This window comes from Leucoraja erinacea, chromosome 10 (assembly GCF_028641065.1).
Source record: "Leucoraja erinacea ecotype New England chromosome 10, Leri_hhj_1, whole genome shotgun sequence".
Classification (NCBI taxonomy): Eukaryota; Metazoa; Chordata; class Chondrichthyes; order Rajiformes; family Rajidae; genus Leucoraja; species Leucoraja erinaceus.
The window spans coordinates 43,160,421-43,181,868 of NC_073386.1; the positions used below are offsets into that span (position 1 = coordinate 43,160,421).

The 21,448-nt window shown below is 40.7% G+C and overlaps 1 protein-coding gene across 1 annotated transcript in view; it reads right to left on the minus strand.

Moving 5' to 3' along the window:
* Nucleotides 1-21,448, minus strand: part of pde4ba (phosphodiesterase 4B, cAMP-specific a) — a 466,474-nt gene that overhangs the window by 380,202 nt on the left and 64,824 nt on the right. The window contains exon 2 of the mRNA XM_055642053.1: nucleotides 1,592-1,716. Within this exon, the coding sequence (XP_055498028.1) occupies nucleotides 1,592-1,633 (42 nt within the window). The 5' untranslated portion in view covers nucleotides 1,634-1,716. The remainder of the gene's footprint in view (nucleotides 1-1,591; nucleotides 1,717-21,448) is intronic.

Genomic DNA, 21,448 nt, shown 5'->3' on the forward strand with positions numbered 1-21,448 from the left:
CCAAAGTGCGGCCTCACGCAAACTGGAAAAATGCCACCTCGTATCTCGCTTGGGCAGCGTATAACCCAGCGGTATGAATGTTGAATTCTCTAATTTTAGGTAATTTCTACAAACACTTTCCTCTCTCTTCCCCTCTCCCCTCTCTCCACTAAATGTCTGTTCATACAGAACGGTTTCTTCATTATCGTGAACAGCTGCGACTGCTCTCAGGGAAGTGGTAATGAGTTGTTCCATTAAGTTGTAGTGTACATAGCTCTTCAGCTAGCACTTTTCATTACCCACTAACAAAAATGGCATGCAACTGCTACATGGGATTTTGGGCTCAACATCAATAATGTGAAACATACGTGGGCAACATGAGTGTAATGCATGAAAAGAACATACAAGTTGTTTAAGAAGATTTTTATGTAAATGGAACATTAGATAGGAGCTATAACATGCACTTCAGGCAACTGCGCAAATAGAGGAGTACATAGGTAAACAGAAGTGTAGGAATAACTTGTGACAAATTATTCATAATTTGGTTCATATGGAATATATGAACATACAGTACCACTTTTCAATGAACAGCAGAGGAAGAATCTAAATGGTAAATCTCCCAGAAGAAAATAAATCTTCCCAACTTAGTCATTTCAAAAAAGTAAAAACATTATAAATATTTTACACCTCGTGTGACTGGTAGATTAGGTCAGAGAGATATGTTGCAAAAAACAGCTTGAAGGACACATAATTCTTCATCACCATTGCCATTTCTAAACGGGTGTCCCCAGAAAAGGAACCGAATGACCGCATCCTGCATAGAAACATAGAAAAATAGGTGCAGGAGTAGGCCATTCGGCCCTTCGAGCCAGCACCACCATTCAATATGATCATGGCTGATCATCTAAAATCAGTACCCCGTTCCTGCTTTTTCCCCCATAATCCCTTGATTCCTTTAAACCTAAGAGCTAAATCTAACTCCCTCTTGAAAAAATCCAGTGAATTGGTCTCCACTGCCTTCTATGGCAGATAATTCCACAGATTCACAACTCTCCGAGTGTAAAGGTGTTTCCTCATCTCAGTCCTAAATGGCCTACCCCTTATTCTGAAACTGTGACTCCTGGTTCTGGACTCACCCAACATCGAGAACATTCTTCCTGCATCTAGCCTGTACAATCCTTTAAGAATTTTATATGTTTCTATACGTTTCATCATATTGGAAATCAGGCAATATGCACATACTTGTGGCAGGTGAAACCTCCACCCACCCTACACCATGAATGACACAATAAGAATCCGATTGGTATACTTGCAGACATTTTATTTGCTTGGATTTGTTGGGTAATGACCACCATGATAGAAGATCCCAAGTTATTTTAAATAAAGCAAAATTAGAATACAACAAAAAGCAAAGAAAATTATTTTGCAAAACTAGAATTCACATCCGAACCTATAGGATGTCCAGAATCTTCAATCCAGAGAAAATACAAGCATTAAATTTAGCATTACTAACCAAGAATTATAAAAGAGAGTATCTAGAATAATTAAATTTAAATATAACTTGAACCTGCGCTGTTAAATTGGTGATACATAACTCAAATCATTGACTTACATCTTCCGCAGTCACTGCCAAGACACTTCTACTTTTTTTCATTATGAAAATGATTGTGATCTATAGTCCCAGCACTTCTATTCCAGAGAAGCAGATTGCCAGTTCCTTACATGTTCATGTATCTCCTATAACAAAGTAACAATAGACACATCAGATTAAAATGGCTGCAATTATTCATATTAAAGCTTAATATTCAAACGTTAATTTTGAGATATTAGGGAAGACAAAATCATTCTTAAATATTTTAATACACAAATATATATTTTAATATATTCTGTGACTGGATTTCTAATTGAAAATGAAACACACTAATTATAAACACAGCCGCTTTAAATTTTACGTCAATATTTAACATTCCTCCCCACTTTACTTACTTATTAAAACATTTAGATAATTATTTTTTAAGTTTTGTGTTAATAAGCATTCAGATTGTTCTCTTCTCAGTAATATCCTTTATCTTTTGTAATGCTACAGTTCAGATATTCAGATGTTCCAATTGGTGCCTTGAAAAACATGTAAAGAAAGTTATCATAACCAATTAATTTTATTTATGGTGTCTTAAACATATTAACATAGAAACATAGAAAATAGGTGCAGGAGGAGGTCATTTGGCCCTTCGATCCATCACCGTCATTCATTATGACTGATCATCCACAATCAGTAACCCGTGCCTGCCTTCTCCCCATATCCCTTGATTCTGCCAGCCACAAGAGCTCTATCTCTTTTAAATTCATCCAGTGAGTTGGCCTCCACTGCCTTCTGTGGCAGAGAATTCCACAAATTCACAACTCTCTGGGTGAAAAAGTTTCTCATCTCAGTTTTAAATGGCCTCCCCTTTATTCTTAAGACTGTGGCCCCTAGTTCTGGACTCCCCCCCCAACATTGGGACCATTTTTCCTGCATCTAGCTTGTCCAGTCCTTTTATAAATTTCTATAAGATCCCCTCTAATCCTTCTACATTGCAGTGAATACAAGCCCAGTCTTTCCAACCTTTCCTCATGACAGTCCTGTCATCCCGGGGATTAACCTCATGAACCCACTGCCTCAATAGCAAGGATGTCTTTCCTCAAATTAGGAGACCAAAACTACACACAATACTCCAGATGTGATCTCACCAGGGCCCTGTACAACAGCAGAAGGACCTCTTGACTCCTGTACTCAAATCCTCTCAATATGAAGGCCAACATGCCATTAGCTTCTTCACTGCCTGCTGCAACTGCATGTTTACTTTCAGTGACTGGTGTATAAGGACATCCAGATCTCGTCGCACTTCCCTTTTTCCTAATCTGACACCGTTGAGATAATAATCTGCCTCCTTGTTCTTGCCGCCAAAGTGGATAACCTCATATTTATCTACATTATACTGCATCTGCCATGCATCTGCCCACTCACTCAACCTGCCTGAGTCACCCTGCAACTTCCTAGTATTCTCTTCGCAGTTCACACTGCCACCCAGCTTTGTGTCATCTGCAAATTTGCTAGTGTTAGTTTTAATTCCATCATCTAAATCATTAATATATATTGTAAATAGTTGTGACCCCAGCACCGAGCCCAGCGGCACTCCACTCGCCACTGCCTGCCATTCTGACAGGGACACATTAATCCCTACTCTTTGTTTCCTGTCTGCCAACCAATTCTCTATTCATGTCAATACCCTACCCCCAATACCATGTGCTCTAATTTTGTCCACTAATCTCCTGTGTGGGACCTTATCAAAGGCTTTCTGAAAAGCCAGATACACTACATATACTGGCTCTCCATCATCCATTTTACTTGTCACATCCTCAAAAAATTCCAGAAGATTCGTCAAGCAGGACTCTATGCTGACTTGGACCAATCCTTTCACTGCTATCCAAATGCGCCATTATTACTTCTTTAATAATTGACTCCAGCATCTTCCCCATCATCGATGTCAGGCTAACTGGTCAATAATTCCCCATTTTCTCTCTCGCTCCTTTCTTGAAAAGTGGAATAACAATTCACAGGAACTGATCCTGAATCTATAGAACATTGGAAAATGATCACCAATGCGTCCACGATTTCTAGAGCCACATCTTTAAGTACCCTGGGATGCAGACCATCAAGCCCTGAGGATTTATCACCCTTCAGTCCCATCAGTCTACCCAATACTATTCTCGTCAAATGCAAATTGCTTTCAGTCTCCCTAGATCCTCTGTCCTCTACTACATCTGGGAGATTGTTTGTGACTTCCTCGGAGAAGACAGAAACAAAGTACCTGTTCAACTCTTCTGCCATTTCCTTGTTCTCCATAATAATTTCACCTGTTTCTGCCTTCAAGGGACCCACATTTGTCTTTACTAATCTTTTTCTCTTAACATACCTAATTAAGCTTTTACTATCCTTCTTTAATTCTTAGCCAGCTTACCCTCATACTTCATCTTTTCACCCCGTATTGCCCTTTTTGTTACCTTCTGTTGTCCTTTGAAAGTTTCCCAATCCTTTGGCTTCCCGCTACTCTTTGCGATGTTATACACCTTTTCTTTCAGTTTTATTCCATCCAAAATTTCCCGTCAGCCACGGTTGCCTCTTACTCCCCTTAGAATCATTCTTCCTCTTTGGAATGAAATGATCCTGCATCTTCTGGATTATGCCCAGAAATTCCTGCCATTGCTGTTACACCATCATTCCCGCTAGGATTCTTTTCCAGTCGACCTTGGCCAGTTCCTCTCTCATGCCTTCATAGTCCCCTTTGTTCAACTGCAACACTGAAAATTCCCTCTCAAATTGTACATTAAAACTTATCATATTATGGTAAGTCTTAGCTGTTCCTTTACGTTGAGTTCCCTTAGTAAATCTGGTTCATTGGACAACACTAAATCCAGAATTACCTTCTCTCTGGTAGACTCCAGTACAAGATGCTCTAAGAATCCATCTCGAAGGCACTCTACCTTTCTTGGGATCCAGAACCAACCTGATTTTCCCAGTCTACCTGCATATTGAAATCTCCCATTACCACAGTGGCATTACCTTTGTTACATGCCCGTTTTAACTCCTGCTGCAACTTGCACCCTATATCCAGGCTACTGTTTGAAGGCCTGTAGATAACTCCCATTCTTACCTTTACAATTCCTGAATTCGATCCACTGAAGCCCTTTACCAGTGCTCACATTAACAACACATGATCAAATAGTTCAATTTAGTGGGGCTTTATCCAAGTGTCTGGTTGGAATAGAACGGACTGTTCTGTCCAGAAGAAGGGACAAAGGCAGTGAAGTGGGTGACTGAGTTCTTCTGATCCTTATTTCCCTCCCTGCCAGCCCAGTTCCCAACCCCGCCACCTCATCTTTCAGAATTACGAAGGGATCACTTCCCACCTGATTCTACAGTTGGCCTCACTAAATGTTTCCTGTCATGGCATTTACCCATGCAACAGAAGGAGATGCACATCTATCCTTTCACCTCTTCCACTCCCATCATCCAGAAACCCATGCAGTCCTTCTTTGTGAAGCAGTAACACAATGTATTTGCACTTCTTTCATTTGCATCAGAATGTAATGTTTTCTGCATTGAAGAAACCAAACACAAATTGAGCGATCACCATGAGGAACATCTGCATTCAGTCCACAGGAATGGTCCTGAGTTCCCAGTTACCTAGCACTTTAGTTCACCATCTATCTCCCACTCTGACTTTTTGACTGGGCCCGTTAATAACAAGGCTCAACGCAAGCTTGAGGACCATTGTATCATCTTCCATATGGGCACCTTGCAACCTTCCAGAACAAATAGTGGTTGTTATGAATGTATTACTGGAGATCTTCCACACTTTGCTAGAGTGTGTAACAATTCAAATGCATTGGAACCTGCCAAGTACAACTTCACTGTTTATGGGGAGAGTAATAATTAGCAAATTACTTAGCAGTTGACCTGGAAATGCTGGAATGCATTCACATGCAGACAGCAACAGGGCACCATGAAAAAGTACTTGCTATGAGAGAGGTTTTTAAATTAAGGATATAACACAGGTAGAGGGGGAATGTAGACACAGGATACTGCAGATGCTGGAAACTTGAGAAAAAAACAAAGTGCTGGAGGAACTCAGCAGATCAGGCAGCATCTGTGGAGGGAAATGGACATATGACGTTTCAGGTCAGAACTATTCAGTCTGAAGAAGGGTCCTGACCTGAAATATCATCTGTCCATTTCCTTCCACTGATATTGCCTAACTCTCCGAGTTCCTCCAGCCATTTGTTTATTGTTAAAGAGTGAATGTGTTCTTTATGGATTTTCCAAAGGCATTCAATGAAATGTCACACAAAATGTTGCAAGGAACCTAATATAACAGATAAAGATACCAGGAATAATACAAACTATTTTCAGAATGACAGGCTGTATACTGTCACGCGAATCCCAACAGCAAAGATAAAGCTGTTACTATTTACAAACTACACGAATGACTTATAAATAGCAATTTGTTGATACAAAGCTGAGTGCAAAAATTAATTGTGATGGGGACACAATCTGCAAATCTATATGGACATATTTAGCAATTGGGCAAATAAATGGCAGATAGAGTTCAATGCAGTAATTTAATGTGCAGGTTTTGCAAGCAATTAGGAAGACTAATGGTACAAAAGCCTTTATTTTAAGGGACATAAGTACAATAATATGAAATCCTTGTAACAATTGCATTGGACTTTGTCCTTGCCTCAGAGGACAGATTGCAAAGGGATGCATTCTGCCTGCATTCACAGAAACCACGAGTAAGAGGCAATTTATTACAACCAGCACTGAGCACTTCCTCCCCACCCCCAAACACACACGCCCCACTAGTCTGGTTGTGTGCCAAACCTGTGTGTGTCATCATATCAATTTTAAAAAAAGAAAAGTAGATTCTAAGGACATCCGATCAGGTAGATGTTGTGACATTTTCACAGGCACAAATATCCAATGAAATGGGCACCATTTTGAGATAATGTGTAACAATTTTGCATGAGATAATGAACTTCTGCATTTTTCTCCAGAGTGCAGCAGAAGCTGGCAAAAGGGACGTACATTGTATAAATAACAATCAGCAGAGGAACATTCAGCCACTTTTGACCTCTGCTGGCCCATTCAATTAGTTATGTCATTAATTCTATTGGCATGCTCTACACAGAGTACTGTATCTCTTCCAAAATGTTGTCTACTCTGTTTTACTTATTTTCACTTGAACTTCTTTCACCATCCATTCAGAAAGTCCTTTTTAAATCATAACATCTTGCTGCCTAAATTTGTCCTTCCTCATTTAAGTGGTTGATACTTTGCTAAACATCTTAAAATTGTCTATTGACTTTTTATGTTGTAAATATAGTAAAAAGTCCAGAAATGTTTGCAGTACTCCGGACATGGCATAACTAGTATAGTTTTTTTTGTGCTGTCTACAACTGTTTATAAAACTGAAGGAAGATCTCGTTAGCCACTCTAACAGCCGTCCCTATTTAAATGTTTCTTAAAGAACAATTCCAAATTTAGAAACATAGAAACATAGAAATTAGGTGCAGGAGTAGGCCATTCGGCCCTTCGAGCCTGCACCGCCATTCAATATGATCATGGCTGATCATCCAACTCAGTATCCCGTACCTGCCTTCTCTCCATACCCCCTAATCCCCTTAGCCACAAGGGCCACATCTAACTCCCTCTTAAATATAGCCAATGAACTGGCCTCAACTACCCTCTGTGGCAGAGAGTTCCAGAGATTCACCACTCTCTGTGTGAAAAAAGTTCTTCTCATCTCGGTTTTAAATTTGTTTCTGAACCACCTTTCATTCAACATTCAGACAAAAATGATATTCCATTATTTTTGTAAAATGTACATAGATTGTGGATGTCTCTGGGGATGACAACAATTGTTGCCTTTGAGCAACTTGCTCAACTATTATAGGTCTTTGGTTAGGCTGCATTTGGATTATTTCATGCAGTTATATAGTTGCCCCATTACTGGAAAGATGTGGAGGCTTTGGGAAAGGTGCAGAGGTGGTTTTCCAGAATGCTGCCAAGATTAAGGGTGTTAGCCACAGGGAGAGACTGGACGGATTTGTATTCTTTTCTCTGGAATGCCATTGGTTGAGGGGAGACCTGATAGGTACATAAAATTATGAGAGGCATACCCCCCCACACCCCCACCTCAGGGTGGAAATATCAAATATAGGTCCACCACTGATTTTCCAGCAACTTGGGGTCTGACACCTCCTTTAATCTGGACAAAATTATGAGAAGGCACTCTCTCTCCCTTCCCCTACTCAGTGTTACTAGAAAATGTAACTTTGAAATTATTTCATTCAGCAGAAACACCACAATATTACATACAATATTGATCAATTGTCGGATCTCCCAATGGCCAGAACGTAACCTGATAATTATAACATGTTGAACCAGCTCAAAGGGGTACCCTGCAAGCTAGTAATGTCCTACTATTTTCCACCTGACAGATCTTGCTATTCAAAGTATTAAAGTCAGAGACTGCCCCCTGTGTAGGATCTACACGGTAAATGGTTGGTCTCTGGGGAATGTAGTCGAACATGAATGTGGCAACACAGGTAGACAGAAAGGTCTTCTTCTTTTCGTGTCCATCTTGTTACAAATGTTGACCTCGCTGTCATCGCCCGTCCTGAAAAGGACGCAAGCTTCTGGCGACAATCAGTGGAAGCCATTGCTTGTCACAATAGATGATGGTGGTAGTAGAATTAGCTCAGGATATTTCCAGTTACCAGCCCTGCGACATGGGCACTTCTGCTATGGGGCGGACAGAAAGGTGAAGCAACAACACAAGAGACCGCAGATGCTGGGATCTAAAAAATCCTTTAGGATGCTTACTTTCATTAGTCAGGATATGGAGTATAATAGTTGGGATGTCATGAAACAAATATGGTAAGGCTACATTTGTAGTATTGAGTACACCAAGTTGCCCTGCTGTAGGAAGGATGTCATTAAACTAGAAAGGGTGCAAAAAAATTTACAAATCTGTAGCTGGGTCTGGAAGATTTGAATTGTAGAGGCTCAATAGGAAAGGATTATTCTTCCCCAGCAGTGAAGGAGGCTGAGGGCTTCTTCTTCTTGTGTATGGGGTGCACAGCCTAAAGTTGTAGGACAACTTGTTCTATTTGATCTTATTTGATTGTGCACGCCAGGTTGATTGCATTCGTTGAAACAGGGTGGACCACGTGAAGGTTGCAATCTTCCACCCCGCTGAGGGTTGACTGGGGCTTGTTAAATCATAGCTAAAGCCTAGATAGCCACAGGATATGGTACTCTAAAGCTAGAGAGCATAGGTTTAAGGTGAGGGGAAAGATTTAAAGGAATTGAAGGGCAACCTTTTCCACACAAAGTGTGGTGCATATATGTGGAATAAGTTGCCGGAGGAAACAGTAGAGGGAGTACAATTATGACATTATAAGGACACTTGGACAAGGACATAAAAATACATGATTTGGAAGGATGGGGGCCAGGTGCAGACAAGTGGTTGTAGCTCAGTTAAACAAGCTGGTTAATACTGATGTGTTGGGCCAAATCAAAGATCCTATAGCGGAGCAAGATAGGCTACTCCTGCGAAATGCAATGGGCTGACGTGTAGTACGCTACGGAGGGGATCCTGGGCATTTTTCCCCGCCCATTTTAGTAACCGGAACCTACCCGACCCGACTCGCAGTGTAATCAACGTTGCGGGGGAACAGTTTGTGTGTGTGATATAGGGTTAGATTCATAATGCTGTCAGTTCATACTTCTGTTAATTCTTGTCAAGAATAAAATCTGACTGGTAATTGTCTTTTTTAATGTTTTTTTTAAATCATTTCTTTTTAAATGGCTCATAAGCTGTCTTTGAGTTGATTTTGTAGTAACCGGAACCTACCCGACCCGACTCGAAGGGTAATCAACGTTGCGGGGGAACAGTTTTTGTGCGTGATATAGGGTTAGATTCATAATTCTGTTAGTTCACACTTCTGTTAATTCTTGGTAAAGAATAAAATGTTTATAAACACACATACATGAATGTGATATAAATGTATATAATCATATAACACACACAATTATATTTCTTCTGATTTTTATATCCAATGATGAACTTTATTTCAGACTAGACAAGGGACATTAAATAATAAACATTGTAAACCTCCCCGCAACTTCACACACACTAGGCCCCATCCCACCCCTCAACTCCCTCCACCCCTCTCAGCACTCCCTCGCCTCCCCCCACTACAATGTCTCCCCCTCCTCCTATGCTGTAGTCCCTTAACCCACCAGCCCCCAACCCCACATCTCTCCCCATGCTCTCTGCACCCCGGCCCCTACCCCACCTCTCTCTCCCAAAGATCTTATAGCGGAGCTCCGTTATAAGGTCTTTGCTCTCTCCCTCCCCCAGCCCTACCCAACCCTCCTGTGCCACCACTACCCCACTTGCACTACTCCCATCCTCTCTCCTCTCTCCCCAGGCCTCCCCGCTGCCCCGGGCCGCACCCCCCCTCTCCCCGCTGCCTCGGGCTGCGCACCCCCCTCACCCCGCCAAGGCCTCATGCCTCCCCGCTGCTCCGGGCCGTGCACCCCCTTTCCCCGCCCAAGTCAAAGACCAAAGCGAAGATACGGGAGCGGAGGCGGAAGCAAAGATCCGACCTTTGGCCGGAAGCAAGATGGCGGAGAAGGTGGTGGAGGCTGGTTGCTAAAATGGGTCCTATAATCACCCATGAATCTGCCCATGACCATACTACGTGTTTTGCGTAGGAGTAGGCCATCTTGCTCTGCTATAAGATCTTTGGGCCAAATGGCCTGTTTTCTTGCTGTATGACCAGGTTTCTAGGGATCCAAGACCCTCTAGGTCCAAAGTTCAGGCTCTCCTGAAACAAAGCGCCATGCAGGTCTCTGTAAAGAATGTACTACAAATGAAATCTGTGAATGCCTACACATTGGGAAAGCCTCCAGTCCTAGCAAATCCCAATGTCTGCTCTGTCTGCTGAATTGGCTGAAGGGAAATTATGTGCATTCTTCTCTGGTTGAGCATGGAATTTGGATGACGTTCCTAATGTGGCAGTAAACAATGAGAGGTGTGCCAGTAAACTGGAATAATGCTAAACCCAGAAAGCAGCAGATGAATGCAAGAGTAAGCCTGCTCAACGTACAAGGCAACCCACATATGTGTGAGATTCATTGACCTCAAAGAGGAAAAAGAATAGAAGCCCTTTAACAGCTAATTTTTCAGTGAGTAAATAAGACCAATGTGTTTGACCAGCAAGACTGGAGGTGAAATTTGTATTTTGTTACCGTTGACATAATCTGAGGAGGATTTACCCAAGAGAAACATTTCTGGTGTAAAAGATCCAGCAAGAATGTCAGGAGTTTAATTTCTTGCATGGAGCAACAAGGACTGGAAATTGACTATATTGTTCCACTTCAGGTTAATCCTATACTCAACTGTACAACAGTTAACCAATAAACTAGACTTGCACTTGTTTCAAAGAGAATGACAATCATTTGTGTCGTTTAAACACCATCATAACCACTGAATTGGGTGCAATGACTGCCCTACTCTTGAAACTTCTTTGCATCTTCACCGGACTACTTTAATAACTGAAAACAACAACTGATAATGGGAGACATTTCTATAGAAAATCAAAACATAAGCAGCACTTAAATGATATAGAAATTTGTAATGATGGGAGATCAGGCATTTCCAACCCAATACTAATTATCACACCTAAAAGTATAAACATTTTGTTCAATTATCTATTGAATTCATCAGAGTTCTATCTATAGTCTCCTTACTTTTCACCTGGCAAGGATCATCCAAAGATATTAGTTCAGTTCTTGCAATATTAAAACCCCTCATAAAATCTCCTGGACTAAAATGGCTAATACCTCTTCATTGTCATAGTCTATTATAGTCTGAACATGCCTCAGAGAAACACTTGATCTTTTTCTGAATTAAATTTAAAGTGCCTATTGTAAATAATTAGTAGTATTAGTGCATTAATCAAAGCTACCACATAATACTTAGATAGCACATTACATGGAAATGAGTGATTAGACCATGTTCACTACGAAATATAAAATCGAATGCATTTCCTCTTCTATAACTCATTGAATAAAACATCTATAATTAATGTGGCAGAGCTTGGGTATGAGGAGCAATTGGTTCAACACAACAATGCAGCAGGCGAAAGCAGGAATATGGTATTAAGGAAGAGGATCAGCACTGATTGCACTGAATGGCAGAGCAGACTCAAAAAGAGCAGACATTTTCTGTTTCCAAAATCCCTTTTAGTAATTATTACCACCATATTTTAGAAATAGTTATACGTATTAATTTGGAACAAAGGTTTGTGTGGGGTTATAATTAGAATTGTGGGTACATTATTGGATATGTTCTGCTGCGATGAGAACTGTTCATGTTTGAAACGTGAAACGTCTCCATGGCCATGAAGGGAAATGGTGTTGGGTAGACCGATGGAGCTGAAGGCTGATAAATTCCCAGGGCCTGATGGTCTGCATCCCAAGGTACTCAAGGAGGTGGCTCTAGAGATTGTGGATGAATTGGTAATCATTTTCCAATGTTCTATAGATTCTGGATCAGTTTCTGTGGATTGGAGGGTAGCTAATGTTATCCCACTTTTCAAGAAAGGAGGCAGAGAGAAAGCAGGGAATTATAGACCAGTTAGCCTGACATCAGTGGTGGTGAAGATGCTGGAGTCGATTATCAAAGATGTAATAGCGGCGCATTTAGATAGCAGTAACAGGTTCAGTCCAAGTCAGCATGGATCTACGAAAGGGAAATCATGCTTGACAACTCTTATGGAATTTTTTGAGAATGTAACAAGTAAAGTGGACAAGGGATAGCCAGTGGATGTAGTGTACCTGGACTTTCAAAAAGCCTTTGATAAGGTCCCACAGGAGATTAGTGGAATAAATTAGAGCACATGGTATCGGGATAGAGTATTGACATGGTTAGAAAATTGGTTGACAGACAGGAAACAAAGAGTAAGGATTATCAAGTCCCTTTCAGAATGGCAGACTGTGACTAGTGAAGTGCCACAAGGCTCAGAGCTGGGACCACAGCTATTTACAATACACATTAATGATTTAGATGAAGGAATTAAAAGTAACACTAGAAAATTTGCAGATGACACAAAGCTGGGTGGTAGTGTGAACTGTGAAGAGGATGCTATGAGGATGCAGAGTGACTTGGACAGGTTGGGTGCGTGGGCAGATGCATGGCAGATGCAGTATAATGTGGATAAATGTGAGATGATCCGCTTTGGAGGCAAGAACGGGAAGGCAGATTATTATCTGAATGGTGTCAGGTTAGGAAAAGGGGGAGTACAGCGAGACCTGAATGTCCTAGTTCATCAGTTACTGAAAGTAAGCATGCAGGTGCAATAGGCAGTGAAGAAAGCTAATGGCATGCTGGCCTTCATAAAGAGAGGAGTTGAGTATAGGAGAAAGAGGTCCTTCTGCAGTTGTAAAGGGCCCTGGTAAGACCACACCTGCAGTATTGTGTGCAGTTTGGTCTAATTTGAGGAAGGACATTCTTGCTGTCGAGGGAGTGCAGCGAATGTTCACAAGGTTAATTCCCGGGCTGGTAGGACAGTCATATGATGAAAAATTGGAGAGATTGGGCATTTATTCATAGGAATTTAGAAGGAAGAGAGGAGATCTTATGGAATATAAAATTATTAAGGGATTGGACATGCTAGATGCAGGAAACATGTTCCCGATGTTGTGGGAGACCAGAACCAGGGGCCACAGTTTACGAATAAGGGGTAGGCCATTTAGAGCTGAGATGTGGAAAAAGTTTTTCACACAGAGAATTGTGAATTTGTGGAATTCTCTGCCTCAGAAGGCAGTGGAGGCCGATTCACTGGATGCATTCAAAAGAGAGTTAGATAGAGCTCTTAGGGCTGGTGGAATCAAGGGGTATGGGGAGAAGGCAGGAATGGGGTCCTGATTGTGGATGATCAGCCATAATCACATTGAATGGCGTTGCTGGCTAAAAGGGCCGAATGGCCTACTCCTGCATGTATCATCTATGTTTCTATGTTTTTCATCCCTGCATTGTTACCTACATAAATCATAACTAATCAATGCTGGTCCCCAGACACAGATGTATTAAAATGGCCAACGCAAATGCAACAGTATAGATCTAATTTATTAACCAACAAAATTATATTAGTTAAACCAAATGATAAGTAAAAGCATCACCAGCCTACCACTAAAAAAAAAACAAAGGCAATGTATGGTTCAATTATATTGATGCAGTCTTTAGCTGTGATAAATGTGATAAGAATTGCGATAAATATTGCTCTCCACTTAATTGGTGGTAATGTGGTAGCAGAGCAGATCCGGCTCTTATAGAACCACATTCGTGCAAACAGTTCCAAATTCTAAAAATAAAGAACAGCTCAGCTATAGCAGGGTAAATTTCTTCATCATTTAATATGCAGCTTTGTCATCTGCCTGTATCACCAGGTAGCAAATACTTGAATTTCACTTTCACTTATAATAACCATATAACAATTACAATTACAGCACGGAAACAGGCCATCTCAACCCTTCTAGTCCATGCCGAACACGTATTCTCCCCTAGTCCCATACACCTGCGTTCAGACCATAACCCTCCATACCTTTCCCGTCCATATAACTATCCAATTTATTTTTAAATGATAAAAACGAACCTGCCTCCTCCACCTTCACTGGAAGCTCATTCCCCTCACTTCTGAGCTAATCAGGCATTAGATAGCGATGTTACAAAACCTAGCATCAGCGGCACTGCAGATCTGCCACTAGCAGTGTGTGCGCCTCTGGAGCCTTTGAGGGTGGGGGGCGGGATTAAAATGCAGTTTTGTATTGCATGTCAGAGAGGGATTTCCTCGGGCTGCTAGTTGATGAAGAAAAATTGATCAGCCTTCCTTTGCCGTTAAAAAAATTTAGTCAGTTTAGCTTCATCTTAAGTTAAGGAATGATGTCCATTCGGTGCTTTATTCAATGCAGATCTCACCTTCAGAACCAACAGAATGAGTAAACTTTCATCCAGTTTAAGGTTGAATGCTTAAACATCCCAGTAGTGGAGGTGTACAAAACCGAGGGCTAGATCATGCTGGCCTTCCTCCCCCACTCATATTATCTTTAGCAACAAAAGCTCAGCTTTGCCAGCAAGGCAGTGAGGAGACAATATCCCCAAAATGGCACTGAAAAATCTGACTTGTAACAAAACGTCACTCTCAGCTTTAGTAGCAGTACAAGTTGCCAAATAAAAATTTCTAATTAACAGAAATGAAAAACTATTGAATTAATAAAATCATTGTAAACAAAATAATTAAGGTCTCTTATAAACAATTAAACACAATAATTTAACAGTCATCTCAAGGGAAAATAATGAAAGCTATTCATCTTCCCTTTGAAAAAACAACGCCATATTCCACTTGGGTAGCTTACAACCCAATGGCACGAACGTTAAATTTACCAATTGTAGGTAATTGAAACTCACTTCCCTCTCTCCCTCCTCACCCAGACTCGCTCCTATTTCTTCACCTCTCTCCCTCCTATTTCTTCTCCTCCACCTCTACCAAGATTCCTTTCTCTAGCCTCTCAATTCGCAACTTTCCAATCCTTTTGTTTCACACCATCAGCCTTTTCATCTCTGACCTTTGTCCAAACTTCTGCCCATCAATCCCCCCCACCCCCACCACATGCACTCATCTATTACCTGCCTGACCATGTCCCGTCTCTCCGCTCGTTCGGCTTTCTATCCCACCCCTCACATTAAGTCTGAAACGAGGTCCCAACATCAAAACCTCACCTATCCTTGTTCTCCAGAAATGCTGCCCAACCAGCTGAGTTACACTGTGTTTTTTTTTATATAAACCAGCATCAGTTCCTTGTTTGTTCCTTCTAATCCAAAACCTCATCATTTCCAATGCAAATTCGCAAGTTCCTGAGAACAGGACCTAATGGATGAGTCACTAGCATTCATTATACTGAACCGGTTTCATCAAGACTAAGCTCCACTATTAAAATATACAATCCAATAGCAGAGCTAACAGACTAATTGTGTTCTCTGGATCAGTCAGTAGATTTAGGAATTTCCATGTTTCACAATGTATGCACGTAAATCCAGCTCTTAATGTTATTTAAATGACAGCAGCTCAGAATTACATAGCCAGCACTAGCCTACAATACATGATTCAACAAGTCTGCAAGTTAGTGCTGCAGCACAAATTTGCTGCACTACATATCACATCTGTTCCATCTTAAAGGAAAAATTAAAAACTTACTCTGATCAGTTTAAGAACACGTCTGGAAATTTCCTCCCTGTGTCCCAAAGATGGAGAAAAATTCCTCACCCTTTAAATACGAGATCATGTTTGCTGCTCTCAGCAACACATTGCGCTCTTTGCGGAGCTTGCAGCCGGTCCTAACCCATCTAATTTGAATATTCTTTTCATATGCTCCAAGGCAGGTTAAGGGTATGACATTGACTTATTGTTAAATTAACATGCAATTAACCCTTAATGGAGGAAGCACAATTATACTTCAAGATCACAATTATATCTTCAAAGCAGCAACTAGTAAAACTTTATTATTGCCACACCACAAGTTCAATGCATTGAACTTTCTAAAACCCTTTAAACTGAAGCTTAGTTTTGTTAATTCTTCCAACTGAAGATATGAAAGATAGACACAAAATGCTGGAGCAACTCAGCAGAACAGGGATTGTAATGTGGGAAATCATTGTAAAGTAATAGAGGTTTAAGTAGGATTTGCTGCAATACATCATCCATATCTACCAAACTGTAATCCTACACTTACATCCGTGCATTGAGTCAGTATCCTATTCTCTTTATACATCAATTACAAATATTCAAGCACACCTTGCTGACATTTGTTTTTCTTATCAAATATCTTCAACATGTGATCAATTTGTGTTAACTGCAAACCTGCAGATGGTACATTTAAATATATCATTCTGTATCTTGCTGGCGTGGCCAAGTACAGTCTTGTTCTTGTAAATTATTAAAGTAAAAATATTTGAGATAATGTAATTATCAAAGATTTATAATAAACCCTCAGTCCACAGATTACAATTCTGTAGCTTCTGTAAGTACAAGTCTGCGCATAAATAACTATGTTGCATATCTATTATATCAGTAGCAGCATCCCAGCTGATGTTGTTATCTCGTTATCTCTTGTTAGACTCGCTTTCTTTATTGTGGTAAATTTCTTTGTTTAGATTACTCTGAAGGACAACGCTGAATAATATATCTTTCTATATATTAAAACTTTGTGTGTGTGTGTGTGTGTGTGTGTGTGTGTGTGTGTGTGTGTGTGTGTGTGTGTGTGTGTGTGTGTGTGTGTGTGTGTGTGTGTGTGTGTGTGTGTGTGTGTGTGTGTGTGTGTGTGTGTGTGTGTGTGTGTGTTGTGTGTCAGATTCCATTTTCAGATATTTAGTTTTTGGCCTTTTATTCCATGGTTGGCCAAAACCACATGCTGAAATTTCGTGGTTTTTTCCATTTCGCTAACCATTTCCCCCCCCCCCCCCCCTTGCGTGCTCATTCCAGCTGTGGGTTTACAGAGTCAGAAGCCGCTTCTCTCTCTCTCTTCATTTGGCAGCCCGGCTCCCCTCCGCCCCCAACAAACCCCCCCCCCCCCCACTGCCCGCACCATGCCAAGTATGCTCGCGACTCGCGACACGCCTCCGGCAGCTCGACTCCCGCCCCCCCGAACCCCCCCCCCCCCCTTCTCCTCTCTCCCCCCCACTTCTCCTCTAACCCCCATCCTCCCCTTCCTCTCCCCTTCACCCCCACTCGCCCTCTCCCCCCAGACAGAACAGAACTCCGGCTGTTGCATTGTGATAATAACGTATCATTCATTCATATTCTCATATTCACCAAAATCAGCTAAATATTATTTGTGTAGTAACACAAAAATTTGGAGAAGGATTTTAATACATTGGTCCGAATGAAATTTAAAACCTACAAACCTTTATGTTAAACCACTGAAGGCAGCAAGAATGGTGGTTTTCCACCTGCCTACACAGCTATAAGTTCTAATAGCAAGTCTTTCAACAATGTCACTGGATTGGGGAATTCCAGGATCCTGTCCCAGGGTTGAAGAAGAAACAGCAATATCTGTGCAAAATCTGCAGGGATTTGTGGGTGATGTTCCTTTAAGTCCCATGCTCTTGTTCTTCAGGCAATTGTTTGGGAGTTGCTATCACATAAACACCGTGGCAAGTTAATCTTCAGTGTCTGCAAGTGAGATAATGAAGCCATTGTGCACTGTGACAGAGAGATTGAGCAGAGCTTTTTGGCAGTGGAATCCAATGCTAATGAAAGAGGCTGCTTTCTACTGAACTATATAGTTTCCTGGTCAAGCTGCATTCATTCAGGCATGAGAAAACTATTCCATCACATTCCTGCCTGGTCATGATCACAGTACTTATGATCCAGTCAGGTTTCTGTAAATGGTGGGGATGTGGGACAAGGAGGTGAATGGTGGCAACGGTGATACAAGTGCAAATTAAAGGCATGTGGCTGCTCTCACCCCACAATTCCCCCAAACAGAATAGAGGTAGAATTCCTTCGCCTTTAACCCCATTAGCCTCTCTGCCCAGCATATTATCCTTTGCCAGTTCAGCCAGCTCCAAATGCAATTTCACCATCAGTCATCATTTTCCACGTTTCTGCTTTTTGCCAGGATTACTCCCTCCATGACTCCCTGGTTCTCTCATCTCTGTCCATACTATAACACTCTTCTGTGCAACTGTAAGAGTTGCAACACTTGTTCCTACACCTTCCCTCCCACCACCTCTGGCCTACTGTGTCTCGGAGCCTGCTACACATGCGTATATAGGGTTGGCGCATCCAGACCTAGTCTACACATGTGCCGATTCCAGCTACAAGGCCACGTCAAGCCCCCTTCACTCAATTTACTTTTTAAAAGTTGGCTCTTCAATTATAATGATCACTTTTGATGTGCTGTTTCATTCATTACCCATTCCTTTGCTATTGCCTCTTTGTAGATAGCATGCCATATAGAAAAGGTATGGATATTGTCTAACCAGCATTCGATTGATCACGCCTTTCTTAGCTGGAGTGCGCAATTGTAAGATTAAGTTATCACATTAATATAATACTTGGATGTGCATATGACCTGCAGAGCAACACATCTATTGCTAGACATTGTGGTTTGGTTGAAGAGTTCGTTTCCAACCAGCATGGATCCAATGGTAACATTCATCTCCCACTATTTCGTCATTCTATAAATTTCTGCCTCAATATTAAGCAAAACAGAATACTTACCCATATTCCCCTCTAATGTTCATGAACATTCTCCTAATGATAGATTTAATGGATATGGCGCTGGAAGGAAGCAACTCTACCGCTGCACCACTGTGCTGCCCCCACCCCATGCCCCTAAACCACCCCACCCCACGCCCCCCACCCCCCCACCCCACCCCACACCCCACATGATAGCTTCAGCAGTACTGAAAACAATAGTTTGAGAACAATACATTTTTTTTTAACTGAAGTAAAACAGTTTAAAACTCATCAGTAAGCATCTATTAAGCTACTCAACTGGTGTGAAAATTAACTCGTTCACTAATTATCTTTAATCTATCTGGGCCTATATGATTGATTGTTAATTGTTCTTTGAGGTGCTGGAGCAAACCATTGATTTGGCCTCATCAAACTGCTTCCAGTACCTCAAGAAAGTTACCCACATCATTTAGGCTTTGTAAAGAGCTTAAAGCCAGGGACACTGACATCCAATAAATCAAAAATAAAACAGAGATGGAAACTAAATAAAACTAAGAGCATCAAGGGAGCATCAAAACTAAGAGCATATGAAGAGCCACAGAGGAGAAAGAGAAACACCAAAAGCAACAAAACATCACAAGAGATGATAGTCCCTTGAGACTGTATGCTGCCTAAAATACATCAGATAATTATAACAGAACTACCATCCAACTGAGTCACAACATTGCCACCTCGATATATTTGAAAGCTCTCAGTCCTTCATGAAAAAACGTGTACTTTATGTAGGATAAGCATTCCCACATGGAACAGGACGTTTGGTCTAACTCAACCACAATGACCAGTGGGCACCCTTGAAGGAATCATTTTATTGAAAATGATATTGGATCAGAAAACATGTGGGAAAATGTATTGATGTTATAATGAATATGATTAACCAACGGGTCTCTAAAAAGAACAAAGAGTGAAGACCAGCGGTTAATACTGACTTTACTAGATCCCCAAAATACACAAGTACCTTTTTAATTGATAAGGGACAAAATGTCATCAATTTCCATCCTTTGTTATATTCAAAACATTTTAATTTTAAAGCTAATTAATTGGCTCAACTGTTTTTTTATTGGTATGTTTATACTCGGTCGACAGATGTGTTTTTTGGTAATTGTTGGTCAGTATGCTTTGCTGCTTATAGTCAGAAAAATATATTGAATGTGCCTGGCTGATCAGATCAATGCAATATCTGAGAATATTTTGTGAATTGAGTAATGTCTGGTCATTCACCTTACAATAATGAATATTATTTAGTAATCTCTTCAGTTTGTTACCCCAAATAACAATGTCATTTCATCCATCAGACCTAGTAACGTAGAAAGGAACACTGGAAGCAGTAGCAGTGATTATGAGTTATCTGTACAAAGAAAGTGGAATCGTTATTTGATAACATGCAAATCAAAAGGCCAAAATTACATACATTTGTCACTTGTTCAAAGACATACATTAGATTTTAGCAAACAAGCCATGTATAACAGCTTTCACATAACCCAGCCTGTTAAAACAGACTTGAGATTAAGTGCTAAACCCATTGTCTATATGTTCTCTAGAGCGAGATAGCAAATTTGCTGCATTTTACTTTTCTAATAATGTTACTAAAAGTCAGCTTGTTTGACTGAGCTCATAGGGTCTGTGGCTTCATGAACCACTGGTATAAACATTTAGAAAACATCAATGTTAATGACACACTTTTAATATAACAAATGAAACAGGGACGAGGAAAAGACTGATGAGATTATCATAAATACACTAAGGCAATTTATTAATGTCATTTTAAGTTGATCTATCTTTTTAAGAAATTGAATTTTGAAAACAAATAAGGCTTCCTTGAGAAAGTGAGGAATATAGGATAAAAGATACAAAAGTAATCTATACTGGGCCATTAAACATGAACTAATAATCCAGTTTAAGTCATTTGGCGGAAGATAGACTATTGTTCCATTATTCCCTTAGATCTTGGTTGATTTAATTTCAAATACTTTATCTCCTAGCCTTACCAAGCTAGTGTAAATGAAAATCTATAAAGCTCAATTCTTAGGATATAAACTGACTGAACATCAATTGTTATTTATTGAAGAAAAATTCTGAAGTGTGGAGAAATGTTTTGAATTGATGGTAAATGTAAAACTACAGATTTATGAGCACTAATCTGAAGAATGGTCTATTAATAGATAAGCTGAACAAATTAATTAAACTGTTTTAAATATCAAAAGCACCTTATTTTCCAGTAATAAGATCAATACAACAATACAACAACTGTGATGTTTTCGGAAAGGGGAAATGAGAGTTAGCAAGGAAATTGAGTTGTGGTGCGGGGGGGGGGGGGGGGGGGGGGGGGGGGGGTGGGTGGGTCAGAAGGTGATAAACAATAGAAGTTGGGAGATGACAGGAAGAGCTGATGCAGGAAGAGATGTGCAGGGAGTGTGAAAGGCTTGAACTGAATGGAAGAAGGGTCCCAACCCAATATGTCACCTACCCGTGTTCTCCAGGGATGCTGCTGAACCTGCTGAGGTGGTTTAGTGTTTTGTATCTTTCCTTTGCTGCTATTATCTTTTACTCATTAAAATAA